The 15,080-nt window shown below is 41.7% G+C and overlaps 1 protein-coding gene across 3 annotated transcripts in view; it reads left to right on the forward strand.

Annotated features, from left to right (window-relative positions):
• ARHGAP5 (Rho GTPase activating protein 5) overlaps positions 1–15,080 on the forward strand; it is a 68,568-nt gene that overhangs the window by 50,464 nt on the left and 3,024 nt on the right. For all 3 annotated transcript variants that reach the window (XM_038756979.1, XM_038756981.1, XM_038756980.1), the window contains exons 4-6: positions 1,967–2,044; positions 4,660–4,791; positions 10,556–10,661. In XM_038756979.1, the coding sequence (XP_038612907.1) occupies positions 1,967–2,044; positions 4,660–4,791; positions 10,556–10,661 (316 nt within the window). The remainder of the gene's footprint in view (positions 1–1,966; positions 2,045–4,659; positions 4,792–10,555; positions 10,662–15,080) is intronic.

Consider the following 15,080-nt stretch of genomic DNA (forward strand, 5'->3'; position numbering starts at 1 on the left):
CCACTGGAAAAAGTCTTGGGGATACCAGGACTCAGCTTTCAGATCTGACTCTCACCTGTGCTCCGATCTTGCCCATCTTGCTGCTAACCCCTAGGGTTCATTAGTATAGCTTTAAGGGTGACTGTATAATGAGCGAAAGTAGAGATGAGGTATAATTTGAAATATTACTATAATTAGATGAAATTGGTTAATGGCAAGAGGAAGGTTTCAATTTGCATTCATGATCAGTAGTACTTGGCTTTATTTTGCTTGAGAAAGACACAGAGTAGGAAAATAATTCATCATCATCATCATCAATCGTATTTATTGAGTGCTTACTATGTGCAGAGCACTGTACTAAGCGCTTGGGAAGTACAAATTGGCAACATATAGAGACAGTCCCTACCCAGCAGTGGGCTCACAGTCTAAAAGGGGGAGACAGAGAACAAAACCAAACATACTAACAAAATAAAATAAATAGAATAGATATGTACAAATAAAATAAATAAATAAATAGAGTAAAAAATATGTACAAACATATATACATATATACAGGTGCTGTGGGGAAGGGAAGGAGGTAAGATGGGGGGATGAAGAGGGGGACAAGGGGGAGAGGAAGGAAGGGGCTCAGTCTGTCAGGAAAACCAAATTAAACAGTATTCAGGTAAGCTTGAACTTAAACAGTCCTCAGTCTTAAGACACAAAATGGTGGTTCAGAAAACTATGTCTCAAGTTGAAAAATTGCAAGGCTGAGCCAGTTTTATCTTAGGTACAAATGTTCTGAATGGGGGATTAATTCTTGTGCCCTATTTTTACCAAAATTACTCAGGATTATAGGCTGAACCAATAATGGGCTTTTATTGAGTCACATGCTCCGCAATAGGGTGCCTGACTTTTAGTAGTAGTAGAGTAAAAGTATTTAGGCATTTACTGTGTGCAGACTGTAAGCTTCTTCTGGGCGCAGGGATCACATCTACCAACTCTGTTGTACTTCGTCAAGCATCTAGTACAAAGCTCTGCCACAATAAACACTCAGTAAGTATCATTAATTGATTGATTTGATTACAGAGCACAGTGCTAAGCACTGGGAGGGAATAAAGAGGTGGGAATTGACATGATCCCTGTCCCTCAGGAGCCTTAATCAGAAGTAAAGTGAATATGACACTCTCCCCCCTGCCTCTTTAACACTGTCTTCCCAAGTATGTCCCATCTCCATGACCCTCTTGTAAGCCACTCCTTCTCCTACCCCAACCCTGCCTGGTGTCACTTCTTGAATTCAAAACAAAACAACAACAAAAAAACAAGCTTGTTTAACTGTCGTTTGGACACTTACCTGGTTGAGGTAGCACTGGGGTGACAAGGGTGGGGAGGGTGGGAGTGTTCCCCTTCTCAGGCCTCCTCTCCGGCCCTGGTTTGTGGCTTTGGTGGCCCCTTACAAGAGTGGAGAAGAAGAATGGAGTTGCAACTGCTGAAGGGATGAGCCTGATGGGGAATCTAGTGAATCAAGTACATACTCTTAAAAAAGAAAAAAAAATGCAGTATATGGCAGTCTGGCAGGGGAGAAAGTGGTGAGGCAGACATGTAGGAAAGAAGGGTGTATACCAGAGTTGTGGGGAAAAGGAGAAAGTTTAAAGAGGAGCAGTGGTGGGGCTCTGTAACCCGACTGTTTGGCACACTACCCAGGGAGCAGTGGCATGTCCAGTTCTCCTTCAGTGATAAATGGATTTACGGCCAGAAAGGAGACTAGTGGTGTAAAGTCAAACCAGATGTGTGGTAAAGTTGAAATGGTAAAAATTCAGAAGCTATGTAAGTCCTTTTATTCGTAATTCAAGTTGTTAAAGCAGGGACTGCTTACGTAGTGAAGTCCACTATGTATGAAAATATTTTGCAGTGACATTTGAATAGGGTGGTATAAAAAGCTCAAACTTTTCTGAACAGTTTTTGTAAAAGATGTGTTTTTTTGTTTGTTTTTTTTCCTCCTTCCAAGGACTGTGTACTGAAGGTCTCTACAGGGTTAGCGGGAATAAAACGGATCAAGACAACATTCAAAAGCAGTTTGATCAAGGTAATGATAGACTACTATATTAAAGAAAATAAATATACTCTCACTTTTTTTCTCCTCTCCAAGAAATTCCTGCTGGACCACAGAGGTGGGTAGATTTTAAAGAACCTGTTCGTGCTGAAGTTGATCATAATTCTGGCTCAGTCGGGCAGGCCAGCTGGGTGCATGGGCTAAAGCAGATAGATAATCACTTGAGGACTCTGATTTCTTTTGTCACACTAACTGAATATTGAAATACTTTGGTTACAAATTCATTAAAACTTATTTAGGGATCCAGATTAAGACTTCTGTCTAAAATAACATAGTATATCAGTTCCACTCGTTTTTTTAATCTTCAAAAATGTCAGTTTACAAAAACATAGGTTTTCTATGCATAGGTTTCTCTTTACCAAAGCAAAGTGGATCAACTGAGTCACTGCTCTGGGACCCTTACTTATTAAAGTTCCATGGTCTAGCATTCATTCATTCAATTGTATTTATTGAGTGCTTACTGTGTGCAGAGCACTGTACTAAGCGCTTGGGAAGTACAAGTTGGCAACATATAGAGACGGTCCCTACCAAACAGCGGGCTCACAGTCTAGCAGTCATGACTCCACAGTATCCTTTTGAAATTCCAAGTCATTTCAAGTTCAGTGTCAGTGCAGTCAACACAAGCTGTCAGAATTAATCAGGTGGGAGAAGCTTCAAATTTTTGAAAGAATTCTGGTACTACAGTGTTTCATTTTTCAGTCAGGCTATGTTTTCCAACAGGCACTTTGCAGGGAGAGGGGAGGTGCTTGTGCCATAGAATATTTCATTCTTTTTACTCTGTAATTGCAATCACATCACCAACTAAAATGTTCCCATTACACAAGCATTCAATACAAATCCTGTATATCTGGATTGAGAGGGTGAAGGTACATGAAAATCCAGATAGTCTGGAAACAAGTCAATCTATAAAGATCATTGCATTCTTCCAGTCATTCTTTTAGTGTTAATACATAACGCGCAGTTCATATGACTTTTCTTTAGGGCTCTTTTTTTTTTAGGATTTTAAAAATCACAATTAAAAGTTTTTGTGGTGAAAGTACAACAGACGCATAAGACATTCCCTGCCCCCAACGAATTGACATTGTCAGTGGAGGGAGACACATATACAAATATATGCAAGTAGTGGAATCAAAATAAATAATTGAATTATGCTCCCTAAAGCAGAAGATGGGCATTACTGAAAACATATATAAGTGCTGTCTCATACATTTTGATAGTAGGAATTAATCAGGGAAGGCTTTTTGGTGGTGGGATTTTTAGGAAGATTTCAGGGCCGAACGTGCTTGAGAGGGAGAGAAGGGTACAGCTAGGAGCTGGGCTTGTGGAGAGCAAAGAGAACAACATCAGTGCATTACCATTAGAGAACCCTTACCAATCAAGTCCACTGCCTTCTTGAACTCATTTTTTAAAGCCCAGATCTCCTCAGGAAACTGAAAACATCTTCAAATCAGTTTGCAATCAGTTACCAACTTTATTAGTTTCCTTTTTGAAAAGTACATGTTTTTCCTTCTCTGAATAACTTCTTGCTTTTAACTAAGCTGCCCAGTGCCATTCCTGTTCCTCCTCTACTGAAATCCTGCCTTAATTTCACCTCCCTCCATGAGTTATTTCAAACAGAGCATTTTCCTTCAGTTAACACCATCTGCTTAGAGACATTCCATTGTCCCTTTTATTAAGAAATCACATGACATAAAGACTGATCTTAATATTGTTTAATCTCTTCGTGTATCTTTCCAACTTCATCTTCACCCAAAAGTTTTCCATCTTGTTTCACCAACCTATAAAGAGTTTGTCTTTTGGCTGTATTAAAATCTGTGGTCACCTAATGCCACCAGTAATAATCACTACAAGAGATTAATAGTTAAAAAAAATCAAGTTGCTAAATCTTTCTCAACTTACGTGGCATTGTATCAAAAACATTCCAGAGCTTCAACTTTGTTTGCTCATTTTAAATTCTTTAAAAACAAAAGTATCTTGCAAGAATCCTTATCAGGTAACAGTTTAAAATGTATAGAAATGTTGTAATTTGAAATCATCTGGAAAAATATTCTCTCCTTCTCCCAGTAAATTTAATTAGACCTCTGCTTTACTCCTTGTTTTGTGCTAATTATCATTTATTTTGATACATTCCATTCAGGGTTAACACTGGTGCTAACATATGTATTAGTATTAAGGGGAGGTGGCTTGGATGAGGGGGATGCTTATAAGACAAAATTGATGTTTTAGATTACTAGGCGCAGTTTGAGTTGAGATTTGAAATGTGGGTAGGGAGGTTGCTTGAATCAGTTAACTTATCAAGTATGTGCAGAATACACATCATTGAACTAATGCTGGGAAAGTAATGATGAAATTATAGAAGATAGTTTCTAAGCATCTAAGCAATACACCTAGGATAGTATAGTATACTCAGTAAAGAACGATGAATTCAAACTCAATTTCAATTCTCAATTATCAAAATCTTTAAGCTTTTGATACACTGGGGCAGCTGTTTTTATTTTATTTAAAAAAAAAAAAACCCAGCAGAAAAAGGAACAAAATTGTCCAACTTCCACTTTTAGTAAACTGCTCTTTGATTTTTTGCCTTATAGATCATAGTATCAACCTTGTATCGATGGAAGTGACGGTCAATGCTGTAGCTGGAGCTCTGAAAGCTTTCTTTGCCGATCTTCCGGATCCTTTAATTCCATACTCGCTTCATCCAGAGCTATTAGAAACATCAAGTAAGTTAAAAAAAAAACAACAACAAACAAACCCTTTTCTTTTGCTGATTGCTAGCTGTACTTATCAATTGATGGATATTAGTCATAAATTATCGGTAAAATGTAACTGATAAAACTCGGTGTTAGTGACATGTCTTCACTGAAACTTTGAGTGCTAAACAAGAAAAAAGGAACAGTTAATCTTGCTGAGGAAAACATTTGCTGCTCTGAATATTCCAATATTTGCATTATGTGTGTGTATGTGTATATATATGAAATAGTGAAGAAAGCTTCTTCTGGAAATGACTTTAATAGCTTTTATTATGGAAACTTCAATGCCTTCTATTATAATCACAAGTAACTAAATGTTGTGTAGAAAGGTGTAAGGCTTCTGCTCTGCCTCCATTCTTACTGAGTCTCTTGATGTACAATAAGGTTATTATATGGCAGCAGTCTAGGAATACTTTTTTTCTTCCTCCTCCTCTCTCCTCCCCCCTTCCTTCTTTCCTCTTTGCATTTAAGTGCTTACTTTATGCCAGGCACTGTACTACTAAGCGCTGGGTAGATACAAGATGATTAGCTTGGATATAGCCCCTGACCTACATGGGGCTAACAGTCGTAATCCCCATTTTACAGATGAAGTAACTGAGGCTCAGAGAAGTGAAGTGACTTGCCCAAGGTCACACAGGAGAAAAGTGGAGGAGCCTGGATTAGGACCCAGATCCTCCTCACTATTCTTATTTTTATTAAGGTATTTACTAAGCACTGACTATGTGCTCCCCAAAACCATTTAAAATGAAGTTTTGAAGGGGTATTAAGCAGTCAGGTGAGTTTACTGAGGTGCTGCGGAGTCTGGTAAGGAAACAGAGATACAGGAGCAGCAGATCAGGGATTTTTGGTGGGATATGGCCATAAAGGACAGAAATTTGAGCTGAACCTACACATGTGCAAATTTAAAAAAACTTGGTGACTTAGTCTGCCTCCATCCCCTCAAAATGTTTTGTCAAATAAGTGGAAAGATTGAGTTAGAGTTTGGCCATATCTGCAAGGCATTAGACCCGAACCTGGTGGCAGCCTGAAAAAACTGCACTAAGTCCCCCTCAGCCTTCGCTGTTCAACGATTTCTCACTCATTACCTAGGTAAAGTTATGGGACTTTGAATTTAGGCCTTTTTTTAGTTGCAACTAAGCAACTGAAAGCCTGAAAAGCGTTAGGTTGGGGCCAGGCAAATAAAGCATTTTTCTGTGTAGTTGTGACCTGGAGCCTCCCAGTGGAGTCATCCTGATGTTAATTGCTGATAAGTAATTGATCAGTAGTATTTATCGAGCACCTACTTGAGAGAGTACAAATGAAGCAAAATGAAATGAGCCCCTGTTCTAAAGAAGTTCCCAGTCTTTTGGGATGCTGGTTACTTTGAGCAGCCCTCTGCACTTCCCTGCCAGGCTGTCTGGATCCTGGGGTCTGTCCTAAGGCATACCCTCCCTCCTCCTTTACTTACAGCTCTGGTTTTCGTTACACAGTTCCCACTAAAGAGGAGTTGGCACTTAATAGTGTACCTTGTGTAAACTGGATCCTAAAATACCAAAGGTCAGTTATTTATCATCAGTCGATTTTCACTAATTTCAACTAGAAACATTTTCAAGAGTTTTCTCGTATTCAAAAGATCCTTAAGCAAATGGGATCATTCCAGGGAAATGTATTTGTATCAGGCTAGTGCAAAATGTCAATGAAGGCTACATGTTTGGACAGGGTAGGGCAGGCCCGATTAGGGTCTTATACAGATCATGAAAATATAGCCGTGGATTGTCGATCAACATGTCCGTGCTGCAGAATAGAATTCAAACAAACAGCTAACAAGCTAAACAATCTTAGTGAGTGCTTACCATGTGCAGGGAGAGTACAACATAACAATAGAACTGGCACATTCCCTGCCCACAGTGAGCTTACAGTCTAAATCTATGAAAAGATTCTCAAGTAGCCAAAAGTTACTTTTTTTATGAAAAACAATCCATCCCAGCCTTTTATTGAGCGTTTTTTTTTAAGAGCAAATGCTATGTCACTCTAGTTGAACCTCAAGCCTCTAAAAAAACAGTTGTGGACATTTTCATGTCAAAGCTCGAGATTCCTCTTTATTTCCTAAGAGCATTGGTTTATTTTGACAAAGTACATAACTCTTCTGGTTTATGTGGCTGAATAATTTGGGTTACCCGTTTCAGTGACTGAGTTGAGTAGCTGGTCTGGTAAAATCAAAGAAATTACTTAAGTGTGGTGGCAGGGCTTCTTATGTATTTAGTGACTAGAACCTATTGACAAGCCCTTTTCTAGGGTGAATGCCAAAGTTTCTGTTACCTTATTGCTTTAGGACAGAGTGCTGATTCCCTGAATGAAGTAGATAAGTAATAGATATTTTTAAAATTTATTAGATTTAATTTGGTCAATTCTGAAAGTCATCTTCTACAGTAGTGACATGCCAACATTAAAGTTGAAACTATAAAAAACATCCCTTCCATTGGATTTTCACTAACTACTAGAGACTGGTGGAAGAAAAATGAAAAAAGGAATAGTAATGGAGTTTCCTTTTATGGAATCATGTTTAAAATTTTGCAATTCCTTCTCTTTTGAAACAAAAAGAACTTGCTCTTAAATCACTGATATTTGTAACATTGTTGAGTCACTTTGAAAATCCACATCTTCCCAAATATAGTGTCTGGTGTGCTAGAGAGAGGTGATGGCTCTTTTTTGAATCGCCAAAAAAAATAATAAAAAAACCTTATTGTAACCAGTACTGTACTGGAAAATGTGGGCTTTCCTTTTATGTGTATGGATATGCTTCATAATGTCCACACTCTGAAGGCCTCTCTTAGGTTTCTTCCTAATATTCTGTGGTTTGGAGCTTAAAATAGCATTGCTTTCTACAGAATAGTGTAACCTGTTGTTGGAGTTTCGGAGGCAGCAATCAAATTTCCCTGCTCCTTAGTCTTGGAGTGGGAGGGAAGGAAGCCTGGAGAATTTTGGCCTTTGGACCTGCACCACGAAATTCCTAGATGAAACAGCATGGACTAATGGTTAGAGCACCAGCCTGGGAGGCAGAAGGACTTAGGTTCTAATTCTGCCTCTGCCACTTGTCTCTTAAATGACCTTATGCATGTCAGGTTACTTCTCTGCCTCAGTTTCCTCATATGTAAAATGGGAATTAAAACTGTGACCTCCATGTGGGACATGGACGGTGTCCAACCTGATTAGCTTGTATTTACCTTAGCACTTAGTGCATTGCCTGGCATAGTAAGCACTTCACAAATATCATTTTAAAACAAATTCCATTCATTCATTCATTCAGTTGTATTTATTGAGCGCTTACTGTGTGCAGAGCACTGTACTAAGCGCTTGGGAAGTACATTTTGGCAACATATAGAGGCGGTCCCTACCCAACAGTGGGCTCACAGTCCACTGCACATCTCCCTGCTTACTTTCTCAGTTCCTCAATGCCAGAAAGGTTCCCAAAATGGCCCAATGAAAGCATCAGAAAAGCAGGAGTGTTTCTCCTAGCCTTTCCCCAGTGTGTAGCCATAAGGGGTTGAGAGGAATAAGCACCTGCTGCCCCCCCACCCCCCCCAGGTTTTTACAGCCAGACCAGGAGCTGAGACTTCGTCCCTACTTCTTTGTCCTCTTTCGCAGAGTTGTTGGGAGCCAAGGTAGGTGTTGTAGGTCTCCACAAGCGACCCAACAGGCTTCAAACCTTCATTGGACCCCACTGATTTAACATTATCAATTTGCATCGCTGCCTACTGTTCACAAAAGTGAAAGGTTTTGGCATCCTAGGTTGGTGCCTTTTTACCCCTTGTAAAACCCCTTGGTGTTTTGGGGGTATCTTGTATAAGAAACACAAGTGTGGCGGGAATATGTGGGAGAAACTGAAGGTGCAAGCATTTCCTTTGAATTTTAAGTGTGGGTTTTTTTGGTGGGGAGGGTGGTGGGAGAAGAGCAGAGGTGAAGAATTGATGTGTAATTGGGGGAATAGCATGACCTAGTGGATAGAGCACAGTTCTGGGAGTCAGAAGGATCTGTGTCCTAATCCCAGTCCCACCGCTTGTCTACTGTGTGACCGTGGGCAAGTCATGTCACTTTTTTGTGCCTCAGTTACTTCATCTGTAAAATGTGGATTAAGACTGTGAGCCCCATGTGGCGTGTCTAACCTGATTACCTTGTATCTAGCCCAGTGCTTAGACCAGTGCCTGGCACATAGTGAGCATTTAACAAATTCCATAAAAAAGCCAAACGAACAAACAAACACCAACAACAAAAAGACAAGAGAGGTTGTGAGAGACCAGTGGAAAAGTTTGGGAAGGGATTTAGCCCGAATTGCTCTCCGAACTCTGTTTGTACTTGCCAAGGCTATGATTTCCCCATCCCCTGGCAATCTTGAATATCTTCTCTATGCCCAGCTTATGAATTTCCTGTTCAGACATTCCACTCATACCTTCTTTAATGGGCCAAGTGTGAGCAAAGCCTCCTGCTCTCACTCAGTTACAATTAAACTCTTTCCATTAGTACTTCAGACTCTCACCTACCGTGATGAGATCCTGTAGTCTGCCTTCTGTTCGCAGCTTTGGTTTGCTTATGTGCAGATAAATTATTCAACTTTCCAGTATTCTGATTTTGCAGTTTGTACAATTGGAAAAATAAACACTAGCATAAATTGGATGAAAACACTCTAGGCAGAGACAGCTCTCCTACAGCTGGGGAGTGGTAGGGTGAGACTGCCTACCCCACAGGAAGTTTGCCTGTGGGCAGGGGATGTGTCTAACAACTCTGTTGTGTTGTACCCTCCCTAGCACTTAGTACAATGCTCAATTAATATGATTGACTGATTGGACATGGAGGGGAGGTACAGGGCCATTGTTGGCCCCACTGCCAAACTCTTCCTCTCCTCCACCCAACTGTGCTTCCTAGTCTTGTCCACACCAAAGATCATCAATTCATGAGAAGTCCTGCTCCTAGAACCTCCACCCAGTTGCCTGGCATTGAAGGATTTCAAAGCCTGCCAGGCAGGCAGAGTCAGATATTTGGAGGAACCAGGCTTTTTCTCAGTTGCAGAAGGCCTCTTGTATTTTTTGGTTGAAAAGAAGAAAATTTGTATGTCTATAATCATGCAATTTCACAATTTTCTAGTTGTCTTCTGGCGGCTTGGTGTTAGAGGCAGGGGGAAAGAAGAAAGGATTCCAAAAAAGGAAATCCCCTCATGTACTTCTTCCACCCTGTGTGATAGCTTGCAGTTCTGCCTTTCTTCAGAGTGAACAACTTGAAGTCATTTGTTCCAAATGGAGGTTTCATTGGGCTGCAGTTATTTTCTGTATTCTCCTAAATGGCATGGGTGCATATCTATGCAGGTGTTTCCCACCACTGCGACTCACAAGAGACGTTACCAGACCTGCCTTAGTACTTCTGAGGCGGAGAGAGGTGGAATGGTACTGGGAGAATGAAAGCCCTTGGTCCTAGACACTTCTGCTCCAACTCCCACCCTAGGTGAAAATCTAGCACACGGGAATAAAAAGTAGTGCGAACACCGATTAATTCTCAGCCAGCTGCACTGTTCTCAGATGGGACTTTTTAAAATATCTGTCCATATCTGTCCAAACAGAAACCTTTGTTCACCAGCACTGAAAGGTCTGATCTTTAACTGCTCCCCACTAAATGTCTCATAGCAAAGAGTATTTTTTGGCACTGAGGAAAATGTTAATTGTCTCATGTATATGAAATTTCACCCCAAATCCTCTTCTTGTTACAGAACTCCTGGATAAAACAGAACGGCTTAATGCATTAAAAGAGATTGTGAAGAAATTTCATCCTGTAAATTATGAGGTTTTCAAATACGTAATAACTCATCTAAACAGGTATACTATACATTTTCTTTCGGTAGTTTTTTAGAAACAAATATTTTGAGCTCCTTCTGGTATACTGGATAAATGTAGTTTCCCAGTAACCTTTTCTATTAAAAAAAAAAAAAAAGGTAAAGTAAATGATCGGAAGGAACTGGTAGAGGTTTACATAGTTCAGGAACTTAACATTTAATTTCATTTATACAAGATAGAAGAAAAGATCAGTGTTAAGGGTTAAAGGTCACATGTGCTTTCTTTATCCATCCAGTTAGCCCACAGTGGTAGCCTGTGAATTTCCCGAGCTGTGCTGGATCTTTGGCTCCCCATTCTCTTCTCAGACTGATGGCTAGTGCTAAGTGCCCACTCCTCCCCTTGCCTCTCCCTCTGGGTCAGGAAGTGATAAAAAGGCACGTTTCTTCCCAAAGTGTTCTCTGAACCTGACATCACCTACCCTGTGTGGCTTAGTGGAAAGACCACGGGCTTGGGAGTCAGAGGATGTCGGTTCTAATCCCAGCTCTGCCACTTGTCTGCTCTGTGACTTTGGTCAAGCCACTTAACTTCTCTGTGCCTCAGTTACCTCATCTGTAAAATGGGGATTAAGACTGAACCCCATGTGGGACAACCTGATTACCTTGTAATCCATCCCAGGGCTTAAAACAGTGTTTGGCACATAGTAAGCACTTAAATACCATAATAATAATTAGTAGTAGTAGTAGTATGTGTCCAGATGTGCTCCTGGGGTCCCCTTTGTAACTTGATTGAGAATTTACTGGGAGGCTCGAGGGGCTCCTTAGAGACTGGAATTCTGAAGGAGTTCATTTTCCCCTTCTGCTGCCACTGCCTCTCCAGGGGTAAGCAAGGAGGAGCGGTCGGTTCCCCTAACCAGAACAGTTTTGACCACCCTGACATACACAATCAGACCTCACCAGTAATTTAGGCCCCCTTGATAGGCAAACTAAATATTTGAAGTCTGGGAGAGCCAGGAAACCTGGGGTCTTGTTCTTCCATGTTATGCACTGTACACTGGCAGACTAATGCTACCCCTGTGTCCCCTTTAGAAAACACAACTACCTATCTAGTTCACCAATATGTGGTGGCGTAAACATAAAAAAAACCAATCGGGCTGTGGCGTTCTTCTGGCCACACAAAATGTTTGTTCATTGCGTTTCTAACCTAAAATGCAGGATGTGCTTGTTGTTTTTTTACTTTGATGTGGGTCCTGCACTCTTACTGCATACATTTATTTTAGTATTCTGTTTTAAGGTTGTGGAGTTCCAATTTATTTTTAATCTTTCGGTATTAATTTTGTGCTTCGGGCTGTTATTGAAGGTGAGGTTTCCCACACTACTACCCATTCAGTAGCCGGCTGATGGGACTGACAAAAACACCTCTGCCCACAATGGTGCTTAGGTATTTGCTCTTTGCTAGGTCCTGGTTACCTCTGAGCTTTTTCTTTTCTTTTGAGAAGCAGTGTGATCTAGTACTCAGAGGATCTGGGTTCTCATGTGGGCTCCATGCCTCAGTTTCCTCATCTGTTCATTCACTTTCGTATTTATTGAGCGCTTACTGTGTGCAGAGCACTGTACTAAGCGCTTGGGAAGTACAGGTTGGTTTGAACAATTTGATTATCTTGTATCTACCCCAGTGCTTAGTACAGTGCTTGGCACATTGTAAGCACTAAACAAAATCCAGTTTTTTTTAAAAAAAATAGAACATTGCTCAGTTTCACTTCCATAGTCGCTGAGGTTTGAATTGAGTCCCTTGATGTCTCATTACATTTTCCTAGTATGATAGACCTTTTGTTTATGTGCAGACATTTTAGGACTTTTACTTGTGAACCAGGAGGAGTGTTCCCTTCTTTGATTGCCATACATTTTGGAACATTTCATGTGCTATTTTATTTCTTAGACATCAAAGGTTTTTGTTTTTATTAACGAGTAGGATTTGCACTGTTCTGGTAAACAGGTGAGTTTAATTGGTATAGATGAGTTTTCTTTTTTTATGGCATTTAAGCACCTACTATGTGCCAGGCGCTATTCTAAGCACTGGGGTAGATACAAGGTAATCAGCTGGGACACGGTCCAGTCCATGTCACACATAGGGGCTCACAGTCTTAACTCCCATTTTGTAGATGAGGTAACTGAGGCCCAGAGAAGTTAAGTGACTTGCCCAAGGTCACACAGCAGGCAAGTGGCAGAACTGGGATCAGAACCCTGGTCCTTGATTTCCAGGCCCATGCTCCTTCCGTACTGTTATGATAGTTATGTAACTCAATATTTTAAATAATCCATTCTGAAAAATTTTGGAAACCTTAAATTTTAGTGATTATTTAAATGTTCTTGGGAAGAACAGTTGAACAACTTATGAATTCTTGACACAGAGCTTAGAGCAATTCTGAGTTTAGAATTTTAAGTGAAAATTCATTTTACCCTAAAGGGGTTCCAGGTGCCAGATGATTTTAATAATGTCATAATTATGAAAGGGAAAAGGTAAAAAAAAGTATCTTGACATTTTAGTAGCTGGCCCCACATTCAGTTGAAGCAGGAGAAATAGAGGTGAGCAGGCTTAACCTTCAGATCTCACGGCTACCTTGCAGTAAACCAGAGGAGCTCCTTCACAGAGGGCAAGTCCTGCTTTATCCTCCCCAAATCTGCCACTCTTCCTGTTCCCACCTTCCTTATTCTGTGCTCTCAATTTTCAGTCAAGCTTATAATAATAATGGCATTTATTAAGCGCTTACTGTATGCAAAGCACTGTTCTAAGCGCTGGCACAGTGTGCACCCAAGCAAAATGGAAGGTCCCTGTTCTAAGATTCTTGCGCTTTACTTTTATTTAAGAATTGGTCCCCACCCGAAGGTAAGGGCTGTCCCAGATGATCACCTTGGATTTGTCCTTGTGAGGGTGTGCCTCACTGAGGAGCAGGCAGCCTGACCAGAAGGTCAGATTCAGCCTTCCCATCTCCTTAGGGCAACACCCCCACTCTCCCCTTCAGTTTCCCTGCTTGTGCCCAGCTGGGAAGACTTGAGAGGTTCCCATCAGGTAAGCTAACTCACCCTAGGCTGGTGGGAATGAATCCCACCCCCCATCCCTTGCTACCCTTAATAGAGTTCTCATTTCGTTAAACCCTTCAGGACCTCACCATTCCCATTTTCAAGGGGGGTGAGCAGTGGTCACTCCAGTGACCCCACTGCTTAGGGAAATTCTCTAGATGTTGGAGCCGGGACTGGGCAAGCCCTCTGCACACTACAGCTGAGAGGGCTCAGCCTTGGAGTCCTGGATGACAGGAAGCATGCCCCCCTACCATCCATCCCCCAGGGGCTTAATTGTGTTGGGTCCCTCCCTTTGGCACATTAACGAGCTCCATGTTAAATGGCCAGCCCCTTGCTTAGCAGGACCGTCAAAGATACAGTTATGCTCTGAGTTCACCTGAGCATTCTTCCCCTGATTTCCAAATCCTAGGACTGCAGGAGGGTGGCAGCCTTTCTGGATCACTTCAAAGGATTCAGAATTGATAAAGTGTTTTTGTGGGTTTTTTGTAACGCAAGGACAGAGCCTGCTCAGGACTCCTGGATGGTTACCCAGCCCCAGGCAAAGCCCCTGCTCACCTTGTTAATAACAGCCTCGAAACTAGGCCAAGAGGCCTGGTTTAGCAGCTCCAGCCTGCAGTATCTGTTTCAGTGACCTCGCCTCCAGCTTCTGAACTGGTGTGTCCCAAAGCCCGGGAAACTTACCCTATCCTGAGCTTCTCATCAGTGTGTTATTACACTCACCAGCTGATCCCACACACCCTCTTTCCCCAGCCTGTCCGGGAGTGCGATGTTTCGGGTTCTTCAGCAGGGCCCTTTAGAGAAATTGGAAGGAAGGGAATCAAAGAGTCTGACCTCTACCTGGTCAGGCAGAAACACAGCCCCTCGAGCCTTACAAGGTTGAGTCCAGCAGGGCCGTGGCATAGAGGAAGCATCAGGCAAGTCTGCATCCCTTCAGAGTCTGGATTGCTTCTCAGGTGGCTCTTTTCCCTTTTTCTGTACTCAGAGGCACATCGTAGCTCTCTCTGTGGAGAAAAACTGGGGTTGCCTGTGTATGGAAATTCCCTAATAAGCAGGTTGGTGTTGGATTAAAATGAGTAGGTGATCTCCTCATCAGACCTGACTTAGAGTACTCCTAACCTCTGGACTGGTCACTGCCAACAAAGCTGGGAGGCTTTTTATCGACTGATCTTTCATTTAAAGGAAAAGTGGGAAGTCCTGGCCGGGAGCCAGAGAGGCCTAGAGGCCTCTAGCCGTAGGCCGAACTGGCTGCCTCCCAAGCCGTTTGCACTCTCTCTGCCACCCGGAGGATAGGGATATTCTGATTCGGGACAGAGATGGAAATCATCTTTTAACCAGTGTATGGATACTTGCCTTTGAAGAACCTTGTTTGTGGTGAGCTGGCTGG

The sequence above is a fragment of the Tachyglossus aculeatus genome, chromosome 14 (genome assembly GCF_015852505.1).
Source record: "Tachyglossus aculeatus isolate mTacAcu1 chromosome 14, mTacAcu1.pri, whole genome shotgun sequence".
In the NCBI taxonomy this organism is placed as follows: Eukaryota; Metazoa; Chordata; class Mammalia; order Monotremata; family Tachyglossidae; genus Tachyglossus; species Tachyglossus aculeatus.